The sequence below is a fragment of the Ichthyophthirius multifiliis genome (genome assembly GCF_000220395.1).
Source record: "Ichthyophthirius multifiliis unplaced genomic scaffold scaff_1120509250484, whole genome shotgun sequence".
NCBI lineage: Eukaryota > Ciliophora > Oligohymenophorea > Hymenostomatida > Ichthyophthirius > Ichthyophthirius multifiliis.
In genome coordinates, this window is record NW_004086702.1 from 1 (window position 1) to 13,310 (window position 13,310).

At 16.0% G+C, this 13,310-nt stretch overlaps 3 protein-coding genes across 3 annotated transcripts, besides 28 other annotated features; 1 reads left to right on the plus strand and 2 right to left on the minus strand. All coding sequences in view use genetic code 6, as the record gives it.

The window, feature by feature from the left end:
- Positions 1-147: 147 nt before the first annotated feature.
- Positions 148-193: a microsatellite.
- Positions 194-227: 34 nt separating this feature from the next.
- Positions 228-271: a microsatellite.
- A 101-nt stretch (positions 272-372) lies between these two features.
- IMG5_077470 (hypothetical protein) lies at positions 373-2,016 on the plus strand (the record flags this gene model as incomplete). Its single annotated transcript, XM_004036504.1, has 7 exons — positions 373-490; positions 552-675; positions 768-1,081; positions 1,172-1,435; positions 1,485-1,562; positions 1,608-1,743; positions 1,798-2,016. The coding sequence occupies 7 exons, from the start codon at positions 373-375 to the stop codon at positions 1,985-1,987; spliced, it is 1,224 nt and encodes a 407-aa protein (XP_004036552.1). The 3' UTR covers positions 1,988-2,016.
- Positions 690-760: a microsatellite.
- Positions 1,083-1,168: a microsatellite.
- An 18-nt stretch (positions 2,017-2,034) lies between the features above and the next one.
- Positions 2,035-2,089: a microsatellite.
- IMG5_077480 (hypothetical protein) lies at positions 2,057-3,237 on the minus strand. Its single transcript, XM_004036505.1, has one exon. The coding sequence runs from the start codon at positions 3,214-3,216 to the stop codon at positions 2,107-2,109; it is 1,110 nt and encodes a 369-aa protein (XP_004036553.1). The 5' UTR covers positions 3,217-3,237; the 3' UTR covers positions 2,057-2,106.
- A 20-nt stretch (positions 3,238-3,257) lies between these two features.
- Positions 3,258-3,313: a microsatellite.
- Positions 3,258-3,314: a microsatellite.
- Positions 3,315-3,388: 74 nt separating this feature from the next.
- Positions 3,389-3,455: a microsatellite.
- Positions 3,456-3,466: 11 nt separating this feature from the next.
- Positions 3,467-3,514: a microsatellite.
- Positions 3,507-3,545: a microsatellite.
- Positions 3,546-4,872: 1,327 nt separating this feature from the next.
- Positions 4,873-4,931: a microsatellite.
- A 184-nt stretch (positions 4,932-5,115) lies between these two features.
- Positions 5,116-5,162: a microsatellite.
- Positions 5,163-5,191: 29 nt separating this feature from the next.
- Positions 5,192-5,235: a microsatellite.
- Positions 5,236-5,400: 165 nt separating this feature from the next.
- Positions 5,401-5,433: a microsatellite.
- A 133-nt stretch (positions 5,434-5,566) lies between these two features.
- Positions 5,567-5,608: a microsatellite.
- Positions 5,609-6,583: 975 nt separating this feature from the next.
- Positions 6,584-6,618: a microsatellite.
- Positions 6,619-6,714: 96 nt separating this feature from the next.
- Positions 6,715-6,793: a microsatellite.
- A 686-nt stretch (positions 6,794-7,479) lies between these two features.
- Positions 7,480-7,530: a microsatellite.
- Positions 7,531-7,928: 398 nt separating this feature from the next.
- Positions 7,929-7,976: a microsatellite.
- Positions 7,977-8,027: 51 nt separating this feature from the next.
- Positions 8,028-8,097: a microsatellite.
- Positions 8,028-8,098: a microsatellite.
- A 16-nt stretch (positions 8,099-8,114) lies between these two features.
- Positions 8,115-9,775, minus strand: IMG5_077490 (major facilitator superfamily protein, putative; the record flags this gene model as incomplete). Its single annotated transcript, XM_004036506.1, has 2 exons — positions 8,115-9,291; positions 9,339-9,775. The coding sequence occupies 2 exons, from the start codon at positions 9,773-9,775 to the stop codon at positions 8,115-8,117; spliced, it is 1,614 nt and encodes a 537-aa protein (XP_004036554.1).
- Positions 8,243-8,301: a microsatellite.
- Positions 9,776-10,848: 1,073 nt separating the features above from the next.
- Positions 10,849-10,920: a microsatellite.
- A 212-nt stretch (positions 10,921-11,132) lies between these two features.
- Positions 11,133-11,191: a microsatellite.
- Positions 11,192-11,898: 707 nt separating this feature from the next.
- Positions 11,899-11,939: a microsatellite.
- An 873-nt stretch (positions 11,940-12,812) lies between these two features.
- Positions 12,813-12,854: a microsatellite.
- A 62-nt stretch (positions 12,855-12,916) lies between these two features.
- Positions 12,917-12,975: a microsatellite.
- A 302-nt stretch (positions 12,976-13,277) lies between these two features.
- Positions 13,278-13,310: a microsatellite.

Here is a 13,310-nt window from a genome sequence, read left to right on the forward strand (position 1 = left end):
AAATCGTTATTTTTAATATTCTTATTTTAACAATTATTTATTATTAAGTTAAGTATATTTAATATTATTATACTTAATATTTATTTTAAATTATTACTTATTTAAAAATTAACATTTAACGTTTATTATTTAATTTTCTTTATTTTTTTATTAATAGTAATTTTTATATTCTTATTTATATAATAATTTATATCATATATATATAGAAATAAATCAAATTTTATATATTTTAATTATTTATAAATTAATTTTTAATTTATTATAACATTAAAATAATTTTCTTTAAAAAATAAAAAAAAATATTTAATCTTATTTAAAAAGAAATTAAGATATATTTTATTATATAATAAATTTATTTAATAAAAAAATAAAATGTCTGATTGGCATACAAATTTTCAAAAAAGAATAATAATAGATAATGGTTCTTGGGAAATTAGATTAGGTAATGCAACAAATTAAAATCCAATGATACTATAATAAAATTTACTTGGTAAATAATATACGAAATAAAAATCATAATAAATAAATAATAAGGTATTGAAAAAAAACAGGAAATTTATTATATGGTGAATAATTAAATAATTATCTTGACGAAAGTAATTTAATATATATAAAGCCTTAAGTTAGAGGAGTAACAGTGGATTGGGATCATGAGATTCATTTATTAGAAAAAATGTAAATAAATACAAATATATATATATATATATATATATATATATATATATATATACAAATTTTTATAAATATATATATATATATAATAATAGGTTAGATGATTTAACAGGTTTCGAATAAAAATAAAACGAACTAGCCAGTTATTCAATAAGTTATATATATAATCCTTGTATGCCTGAAAAAGTTAGATAAAGAATAATTGAAACATGTTTCGAATATTTTGGTTTTGATGCTATATATCCTGCCTTATCTTAGAAAATGTCTTAAATTTTTTTTAAACACAATTATCCAAATAAACTTAGTGATTAATTTTAATTACTTATTGAAATAGGACATTCAGCAACTTATTTTGTCCCTTTTTTTGATGATGAAGTAGTTAATTATGGCATAAAAAGACTAGATATTGGTATATATATATATATATATATATATATATATATATATATATATATATATATATATATTATAATTTATTTAAATATAATATATATATTAGGAGGTAAATTGTTAAGTAATCATTTGAAAGATATAATTACTTGCAGATATATTTAATTAAATAATGATTTTCGAATGGTTTCTTAAATAAAAAATGAAATGTGTTTTGTTTCTTAAGATTTCATTAAAGATATGAAAATGAAGTTAGCATATATAAATAAAATTTATTTAATAAAAAAAAGGAAAAATACTTTTCAAAAATTTTTTATTTTACCGGATTATGATACCGGAAAATAAGGATATGTAATTGAAAATTACGATAATTGTATGAACAAAAATATATATATATTTTATAAATAAATAAAAATTAAAAGAATCTAATTAAGAAGTACTTGCACTCGATAAAGAAAGATTCACCATACCTGAATTACTTTTCTATCCTTCAGATATTGGTATTATATAAATATATATAAATATATTGAAATATTTTAAAAAAGGACTAAATTAAAATGGAATTTCTTAAGGAATTTTTAATGTCGTAAAAGAATTAAATATAGATTTAAGGGAATACTTTTTAGAAAATATAATTTTAACAGGAGGTTCATCAAATTTTCAAGGATTAAGTGAAAGATTGTAAATAATAAACATGTTTATAATATTTAATATAAAAAAAATATATATATTCAGATAAAATGAAATAATATAAAATACACCTGAATATCTATAAAATAAGTTAATCCATATAAAAGAATAATATCCATCATTTAAAGGTTGTTAAATATTAGCTTAATCTGAAAACTTCTAAAATATAGTAATGAATAGAAATGATTATAAAGAATATGGTTTCGAAAAATTAAATTCTGTATATTTTAATTGAAATGTATATTAATATAAAAAAAACAACTTTTGATTGTTTGTTTAAAAATATATATATATATATATATATATATATATATATATATATATATATATATATATAATTATTTTATTTATTTTTCATATATTCTTCCATAAATACTATATATTTTCCAATTAAAATATTAATTTAATAGCTTCTGTAAAATCATCAACTACATACCTAGCTGGGTATATTGGATCATTTTCATCTCCTTAAAAGACTCCTGTTCTTACTAAAATAGATACCCATCCTATATTATTAGCTCCTCTAATATCTGTATGTGGATTATCTCCGATCATATAATATTATGAAATTTCATGATTTTCATCTACATATTATTTCCCATGTTCCTAAGCGAATTCAAAGTGATGAATTTCTGGTTTCCCATACATATTAATATCTAATTCTCTTTTATAAATCCCTTTATAAACAGCCTTTAAAGCCATAACAAATCCTCCACAAATAATTCTTGGAAGTAAATAAGGACTTTTTACTAGTAAATCTCCATAACTACAAAATATAGGAATATGCTTTTCTGGACCAATTTCAGGTATTTAATTTGCTATTTTACCATTTTCAGTTGAAAGTAAGTCTAAAATAATTTAAATAGCTTCCTCCCATTATTTAGGATTAGCCATAATAAAAATTCCATGACATTATAGAGGTTGTCCTATTTCATCATCTTTTAATCCTAATCTATCTTTGACAATTTAGCTCTTTTTTTGAATATGTTCTTTAGTTCGTCTTGATTATTATACACAAAAAGGAGTAATAGTAATATATTCTTCCACAGTAATATAATTAGTGTATCCGGCTTCTTGAATTATTTCTGTTCCATCCCTTATTCCTTATTCATCTGCTTATCCTGTAACTAATAAAATTAATTTATCTTTAAAATCTTTTAATTTGTCAACTAGAGCTGCATAGTTTAGTATCACATCTTTAGGTTCTAACATTTCTTCTTTCGAATTTAAATTAAAAGCCTCATTTACTTAAATTATTTAACTTTAAGTTGTTATATTTCCTCTATTTGTTAGTAAATAAAAAGGAAGTTTAATATTATCATCTGGAAAATTCTAACTATCAATTTCATTTAAAGGTTTTCGGATAACTTTAAGGCCATTAATAGCCTAAGGAATTGCAGAATTTTATAATTTTAAAACTCCGTCTATATCAGAAACTATTACAGGTACTTTTTTTTTATTCATTATAGTATACTAAGATAAAAGTATTTTAAATAATTATTAAAATATTATAAAAATATTTTTTATATTATTAAATAATTTTTATTTTAAAATATTATTTAATAACAATATTTATTCTAAAATTATAAATAGCTGAATTAATTATTTATTCGATTGTTAAAATTTTTTATAAAAAATATATATATATATAAATTTATATAAATTATATATATTTATTTTATTTTTTTATATATTTATATATACATATTTATTAATTTTTACTAATAATAAACCTTTTTTTACTATAATTTAACTTATTTTTTATTCTTATTATATTTTTATTTTTTTTATATAATAGTTATAATAAATTTTTTAATTATAATCTTAATTTAATTTAAATGTATTACTTATAAATTATAATTCTATCTTATAATAATTTATTTTTTATACAATAAAATTTATTTAGCATTTATTAAAAGAATATAAATTAAAATTATTATTAATAATTTTATAAATATATATTTAAGAATTAAAATAATCATTTTATTTATATCTGGCTTAATATAACATTATTTTACTATTTATATCTTATATATTATATTTTTTGAACTCTCTTATAACATCCTTAATTTTTTTTATAATTGCATTTAAATAATATAATCTTAATAATGTTTTGATCGAATTATATCCGTTTTCTTTTTATAATTTTTCTTTCATATCATTATATTTTGTTATATAATAAATTCTTATTTCTTATAAACAACCTTTAATATCTATTCTAGCTATTTAAAAAGTTAGAAATTCATTATAGTGAAATCTAAAGAAAATTGTTTATTTTTTTATCTTTTTTTTCTTGTCCTTTATCTAATCTTTATTTTGCAATTTTTTTTAATAAATTTTTTAAATTTGTTAAATTAATTTGTTTAAAAGTTGAACTTTTTGATGTCCCAATTCATATAAGAATTTTTCAAAAGATTAATACTAGTATTTTTTAAATTAAAAATATATAGTACTAATTAAATAAGAAAGAGATTAATTAAATTATTTTTTTTCTATATAATTTTTATTATTCAAAATTACTACTAAAAAAAGATTTAGACAACAACTTCAGCTGAGATTTCTTAAAAAAGTTCATATTTAAATAAATATCTTTTAATTAATTTTCCCTTATTATATTCAAAAATTTTTATTGTTTATTATATTTATAATTTTTATGTGATTCTTTAATATAAGAAATCAAAATTGAAAAATATTAATTCTACATTTATTTTATTATTAGATTTGTAAAAGAAATAAAAAGATTATAATCATAATATTTTTTTTTTCTACATTAAGATTTATCATCTATAAAATTTAAATAAATTAAGAGATATTTTAAATATATAAATTCAAGATTTTTTTTTTTTTAAATATTTATATAAAAAAAGTAAAGAATATATGTTAAGTATTTTATTTTTCTATCCTTTTATTTAAAAAATTGATGAATTTGTATAAAATTTAGACAACTTAGTTTGTTTTAGAATATTAATTAATATTATATAATTATATAAAATATATTAATTATAATCGACATATATATATTATAAATTAATTTTTTTATAAATAAATTTAAATAAAAATATAAAACTTTTAAAAGTTTATAATTATAAATTTAATAATTCTATAAATTCTATATAAAATTTAAATTTAAAAAAATAAAAAATAAAATAATTAAAGATATAAAAAATAATTAAATTAAATTAAAATCATTTAATAATTTATTTAATATTAATATTTTTAAAAAAAATAAATAAAAAAACATAATTTTTTGTTACAAAAAAATAACTTTATAGAATTTTAATTAAATTAACAAAATACAAAAATTTATTTCTGTTAATTAATTGTTAAATTTAATTATAAAAATTTAAAATTAAATATATTTGTTTTATAAAATAAATAAAATAAAATTTAAAAATAAAAATAATACAAATAATATATATGTAAAATTAAATAAAAATAAATATATATATATATATATATATATATATATATATAAATATATATCTATTTATTTTTTTCAAATTTTTTTAAAGTTATTATTTGCTTATATATTATTTAATATTTAAATTACATCATTAATTTCATTTTCAATACTTTTTCTTATTTTATATTTAAATTATTTAATAATAATAATAATATATATTTACTTTTAAAATTAACTTTTATTTTGTTTTTATTATTTTATAGTTTCTTATTTTTTATCTATTTATACTATGTTTTTATTCTACCAACTATTTCTATTAATTTATTACTTATTATTTTTATTAGTTATTTTATTAAGCTATTTAGGGATACTTTTAATTATATTCTTTTATTAAATTTATAATTCTAATGTTTATTCATTGTTTTTATTATTATTATTGATTTAATTCTTATTTTGCAATTTATTTTCGCTTTCAGCTTTACTATTTAAATTTGAACTATTAATTATTTTTTTTTCACTATTTAAAATGCTCTATAGTGTAAATTATTACTCAGTATCACTAATTTCATTAAAATATTTATTATTTTAAAAATCAAAGTAGTTTTTTTTTCTTTTTAATTAAAAAAAATTAAAATAAATAATAAGTATATATATATAAAAAAACTTATTTTAAGGAGATAAAAATTATCTATTGGACTTAATATTTTTAGTAATACTTGTTTATAATTTTTAGATATTTGTATCATTATTTTTATTATTGTCATTATTTAAAATATTAATAGAACTCAATTTTATTAATTGTTAAGTTTCAAATTTATTGTTTCTATCAAAAACATCTTAAAATATTTAACTTTAGACAATATCCTATTAATCTGAAATTAATCTTTTTTCAAAGTTTGATTTTTTGTTAGAATTTATGTTATTTTAAATTTTTTAATTAACAAAATCTTATTTTTTTCGGAACTTTTAACTTGACTTTTAATTTTTAGTTTTTAAAAAATTCCTTAGTATGTTTAACTTTTTTAATCACTTAAAACCGAATTATTCGTTTAAAAAAGTGTCTATTAACTTTTATCAATATGTTGTGTTTGTGTTTAATTATTTTATTTTTTTAATTCAAATATATTTAATTATAAGCTTTTATTTTATTAAATTTATTTTTTAGATTTTTTTAATTTTTATTCAATTTCATTTTTTTTGTATTATTAACTTTATGAATTTTTTTTTTCATTTTTTTATATTTATTCATTTAATATTAATTTATCTATTATTTTTACTTATTACTAGGTAATTTTTAATTTTTTTAAAAATTATTAAGAGGAATTTATTTATTAATTTTATTTTTCACTTATTAATGATTATTATATTGAATTTTCTTATTTTTAATCCGATCTAAATGAAAATTAGTTTTTAAGTTTTTGTTTTTAATATTTTTTATTATTATTATTCTTTATTATATTATTAAAAATTTTTTATTTTTCATTTAAATATAATTTGTCTTTTTTTAAATTTTATAATGGGGTTTTTAACTTATTTTATAAAGGACTTTTCATAAAAAATTTTTAAGGACTTTTTATCTAATTTTTTTAATGACTTTTTATTTGTGTTTTCTAAGGATTTTTTATTTGATTTTATTTATTTTATTAAGGACTTTTTATTTTATTATTTTATTATTCTAATTTAGGAGTTTCTAATACTATATTTTCATTTACTAAAATAAAACTCGGGATATTTTGAGAAACATTTTCTGAATTTCGATTTTATTTTTAAAAATTTAACTTTTCTTTATTTCCTGAATTGCCTATTTTATCATATTTTTATATTTTTTATTATAAATCCTATTGAATATCTTAAATAATTAAAGCTTATTAACTCAAGTCTTTTTGAATTTCAGGAATATATGTTTATTAATCTATTTATTATGAAAAATACTCTGTAATTTTTTATTACTTAGCTAAAATCTAGTCTATTTTGCCATTTTCCAACTATTAATTTCCACTTAAATTTTCTTTCAAATTTTAATCAAAATTTACATCTATGAAGTCTTTAAAAATCGGATTTATACAATTAAGAAGATCTTCCTTTATTTAACTTTACAGCCCAAAATTAAAATCCAACTGACCTTAGTTTTGCTCCAAAGGCTTGCTAATATTAGAATCTAATTAAAACTATTTTTATTCTTTTTGAAAATCCTAACTATATACATCATTATAGTTATAATTTATTTAATGTTATAATTAAAAATCGTAATTAGTCAATTTATTTTTTTCATCCATGGAATTCAAGTTATAAATTTCTAATTCTTTTTATTAAAAATCAGTACTTTATATATCATATTTATTATAATTTATTATATTATCTTAATTATTTTAATTATAAATATTAATTTCTATTCCTTTTTAATTATTATTATCTTCATATTTAGTTTCTAAATATTAAAATTGTGTATTTTCTTATTATTAATTATTGGATTACGGATATTTATATTCTTCTGTTTAATAATTTATGTATTCTTAATTACTTTATAATTGATTTTGTTCTTACATTTTCCTTTAGTTAATTTCCTAAATTATTTAATTAACTTTACTTTCTATTTCACTATTATATTCATAAACTTTATTTGATTATTATTATGGTAAATAAGTTTATTCTATTTAATTTTAATCATAATATTAATACATTTTATTTTTAAAAATAATAATAAAAAAAAAAATTATTAAATTTTTTTTTTTAATTTTATAATACAATTAATGAGAAAAAAAAAGAAAAGAAATAAAAAATGATAATAAAAATATATTTAAAAAATAAAATAAAAATATATATATATATATAAAGGCTAAAACTATTTTTTTTTAAAAAAAAAACATAATAGAATAAATATATATATATATATACATAAATAAATATATAATTATATAAAAATAAATATATTTATGTATATATTTATATTTTTTTTCTATCACTTAATTTGGATAATTTTATTTTCAAATTATTTGTTATCATCTTCATTCACTTATTAATAATTATTATTTACATGTTTATTATCTGATTACAATCCATTAGAATTATCACTTAGTTTTTATTTACTTATTAAATTATTATTTTAATTATTATTATTAACTATAGTACTTATATTATTATTATTATTAACATTAATATTATTAGTTTAGGAATTATCATCTGTATTATTATTATTCTATGAGCTTTGAGTCTCAACTTTCTTTTTCTTCTAGAAAATCTTAATATTTTTATATCCTTAATATCCTCCTCCTATACTTAAATATAGTACCAAAACAATAACACTTACTAACGCAAACACTCTGCAAATTTTCTAAAACCTAAAAATTTCCTCCCCTTAAAATGTATCTAGCATAAGTCCTCCAAAAGTTGGTCCAATAAAAATACCCAAAGAATATCCTCCCACAAAAATGCCAGCTGCCATATCAGAACAAGCCCTAATTAATTTCATATCAGGTTAAATTTATTTCCTAATCTTCAATTCATTCTTTAATATAAGTTCTACAAATTCCTGTATTATAGGAATAACACACATAGCCATAGCTGCCCCAATAATGCATTGTCCAATAGTTACTAAATACCACTATTTTTTCTATATTGAAAATCCTAAATACTCCTCAGCGCCCATAATAAGGCATCCAATCGTACACATAAGTAATCCTATAGACAAAATGACTTTTTTATCGAAAACTTTACTCATTTAAGGTATTATATATAAGAAAATCATATAAGATAAAGCTCCTAATGAAAAAAGATACCCATTATAAGACTTAGATAGTCCCAATTAATCCATATGTCCTGAATATAATGGGTTTATATAAGAAGTGCTAGTAGAAGCGGTTACAACAAGAAAAAAAGTTAAAAGAACATTACAGTTTTTCATACAAGTTAATGAAGATACATAATCTATTTCTTTTTTATTTTTCTAGTCTTTCGGTAGCCATCTAATTGTATAACTCATTATTATAAATAATAAACCGAAAAAATAAAAAGGCATTTAATATCCCATAGAATCGCTATATAAGGAAATCAAATTATTTAATGCTTATCCTACCACAGGACCTAATAAAAGTCCTATAGCAGTTAAAGTTTCCATTATAGCTAATTTCTATTAAACTCTTAAAAAATATATATATATATATATAAAAAGATTAACTTTATTTACGTATTTGGCCATAATTAAGGTACATATCCAAAAGTTACAGATACATAAGCTGAACGAGATGCTCCTTATATAAATCTTGTTACCATAGATACTATTATAAATGTAGTTTTATCATTTATGTAATAAATTAGCCCGAAAGTTACTACAGTTAGAACTTATACTAGCATAGACCAAAACATAATTTATTTTTTTCCTAATCTTTCCATCATACTTCCAATATAAAAAGATATTAAGAAACTTCCTACAGGGTTCATGGAAAATACTAAACCAGTAATTGTGGCGTTTACTCCTCTTATTGTAGCAATAGTAGGATAGAATGGAACTATTAGGGACACTGTGGCATTTAGAAAAAAGTTTAGGAGACTCAAAAATAATAAATTACGATCTATTCCTAATATTTTAATTACTTTATCTTAATTAAGTAAAGGTTCTTACATTTTTTGTTTTAAATATATTTGAAAAATTTAAATACAATTTTATTTTGTTTATTATATTATTTATTTAGTGTCTTTTATTTAATTATTATATAATTTTAGGAAATAATAAAAAAAATAATTAAAATAATAAAAAAAAATATTTTTAATAATTTTTTTTTTCATTATTCATCTTTTTATTTTCTTAATCCAACAATTATATTTTCATATTCCTTTATTATAATATTTCTTTTATAAATGTATATATATTATTTAAATTTAAATAGTATTTTTACTCTTTTTATGTAGTTATTGTAATTACAGGATCTTAATCTTCTAAATTCATTTTTAATTACTTTACATTGTCACTAATATATTTTATATATGGAATTGATTCTTCTTGGAAATTGTTTTCTTTAAATATTTTTATTAAATACTTTTTTTATATATAAATACAATTTAAACACAATCCATTTTTATCTAAGACTGCTAATCCACTTATTTAATCATTTTATTTTCTTATTTTTATTTTTAATATATTAATTTAAATTAATTGCAAACTTTAATATTTACTAAAAATCTTATATTAAAATATTTAATTAATTTTCCATTTTTAATATTTTAATTTATATAAATTTTTTTATTTATATAAAAATAAAAAAAATAAGTCTATTAATTTATTATTTTTTTTAAAAAAAATATAATTTTTAAAATTATATAATAATCAATTACAAATTATATATATATATATATTTTAAATAAAAAATGTCATTAAATATCTAACAATAAATTAAAAATAATGCAAGTGATATAAGAAAATATGTTACGGATTTATATGATTGGGAAGAAGAAATGGAAAAAAAAGAAAAAAATTATAAAAAAGTAAAAAAGAAACAAAAATATATTTTCAAAAAAAAAAAAAGTAAGCTTAAACATAAAAGCAATTACCATAACCCAGACAAGTATAAAATGAAGAATAATAATCAAAAGATAAATAAAACAGTTAAACCACAAATAAAGTATATAAAAGGGATTAAAATACAGTATAAGACTATTATAAAGCATGGGATAAATTTGATATTGTAACAAAAAAACGAATATAAATAAATATAAATATATATAAATATATATATATATATATATATATATATATATATATATATATATATTGTATATTGTATATTTGATAAAAAAAGGATAAAGAAATAGAAATTATTGAAGAATAAGAAAAATTAGAAAGTTTAAATAAAACGGAAAATCCATATTAAAACATGAATACATAAATAAAATCTAAAGCTGCTCCAAGATCATAAATAAAAATATGTAATATGAGAAAACAAATAACAGATGTAAATTCATTAAAAGATAAAGTAAAAAAAAAATATATATATATATATATATATGTATATATATATATATATATATATATATATATATATAATTTTATATTTTTTTATTTAAACGTTTATATTTATATTAAATAGGCAAATTTATATTATTAAAGTTCTGAATATAAAAAAGCCTTAGATGTTTACACTGAATGTATTTAAAAAATTAAATAATAAGGTTTTTTTAAACAGAAGATGAAAAAGATTTATTTATAACTTTACTATCTAATAGAGCTATTACTTATATAAAACTTTAAGAATATTCCTTAGCTGAAAAAGATTGTGATTAAGCCCTTGAAAATGATCCTAAACATATAAAATCTTATTTAAGGAGGGGTGCAGCTAGAAAGAAACTTTAAAAATTAAAAGCTTCTATATAAGATTTTCAAAAAGTTCTTGAATTAGACTCTTGTAATTCGGAAGGAAAAAGAGAAATTCTAATTGTATAACATTTATTATCAGAAAAAAAGAAAAAAGCCTTACAAGAATTATTACTTGATTATAAAAACGAAAATGGCGGTTAATATATTTAAATTAAAATACTTGATTAAGACAATTGTTCATTTGAAAAAAAAGTGAATAATAAAGAAGTAAACTAAGAAACATAAAAGGAAGATGATAATTATGAAATTATTGGAGACGTTCAAGAATTACATAATAAGTTCTTTTAAAATAAAGATTAAGAGAATAGTGTAACTGAGCTTTCTTTTGCTTATAATTGTCTCAAAAATATAGACGGAAAAATATACAAAAGAAATGAAAATATTAAGTATATAATAAAAATAATAAATATATGAATATATAAATTATAATAAAGTGAAAATCAATAATAGGAAAAAATAAAATAAATGAAAAATTAAAAAAAAAAGTCGCTTTTTCAAATAATAACGAAGAAAAAATTGTGAATGAAATCGATTTAAGAGCTGATTTAAATATATAAAATGTAAAAAAAGAACCCAAAAAAAAACTTTGAAATCCAATACATAATAAAAAATAGAAAAAGCTATTGAATAATGTAAATAAAAATATGAAGACAATATTTCTGAAAATAGTAAGAAAGATATTTAATCTTCATCTTAATTCCTTTAAGAATGGAAAAATATTTAAAATAATACTGATGTTGCTTTTAAATATTTATAAGTAAAATAATATATTAATTTATATATTTATATATATTAAATAATTAAAGTCACTTAATATTGAAAAAATGTCAACTATTTTAATTGAAGGATTAGAAATCTCAGTTATTATTTAAATTATTAATTGCTTTTGGAAAGATTATAATATGTAATTTATTTTTATTATTAATAAAAATATATATTATTAATATATTAAGGAATAAAGGATTTATAGCTAAAAATTATTTAAATTAAATTTCTAAATTAAAACGCTTTAAAATATCTATTATGTGTATGACTAAAAATGAAAAATAAAGTAAATTTTATATTAGATTTAAACTGCATTTTTTTATATAAAAAAATAGGTTTATTATAATTAATTTAAAATTTATTAAATGATGATATAATTGACTAATAATAATATGAAAATTTTAAAATATAATATTTACTCAAATGAAAAAAGAAAATATAAATATATGTTTTTATTGTTTAAAAATAAAATAAAAAAAAAGAAATATAAATTTCTTAATTATAATAAAAAATAAAATATTATTTTAAAAATATACAATAGTGATAAAAATTTCAATATTATAAAAAAAAATATATAAATTGAATGAAATTTATGATAAAGATATTAAAAATATTTATAAGAAAATAATTATATTATATATATATATATATATATATATATATATATATATATATATATATATATATAATAATTGAATAATATTTATTTATTTATATTTGATTATGTTATAAATTACTAATTTAAATACTATAAATAAAAAAATTAACTTTAATTCTTTTATAAAATCTAATGATCTATTTTTAATTAAAAATTTTTTAAATACAAATGTTATTTAAAATGTAATAAATTCTTGAAAGTTTTAATTGAATTAAAAAAATGAAATGATAATTTATAATAATTTTAAATTAAAAATATTTACATATAAAAATGTTAAATAAATAAATAAAAGGTATAATCAAAAATATATAATAAATAAGTAAATATTGCAAATATATAATATATATATATATATATATATATAT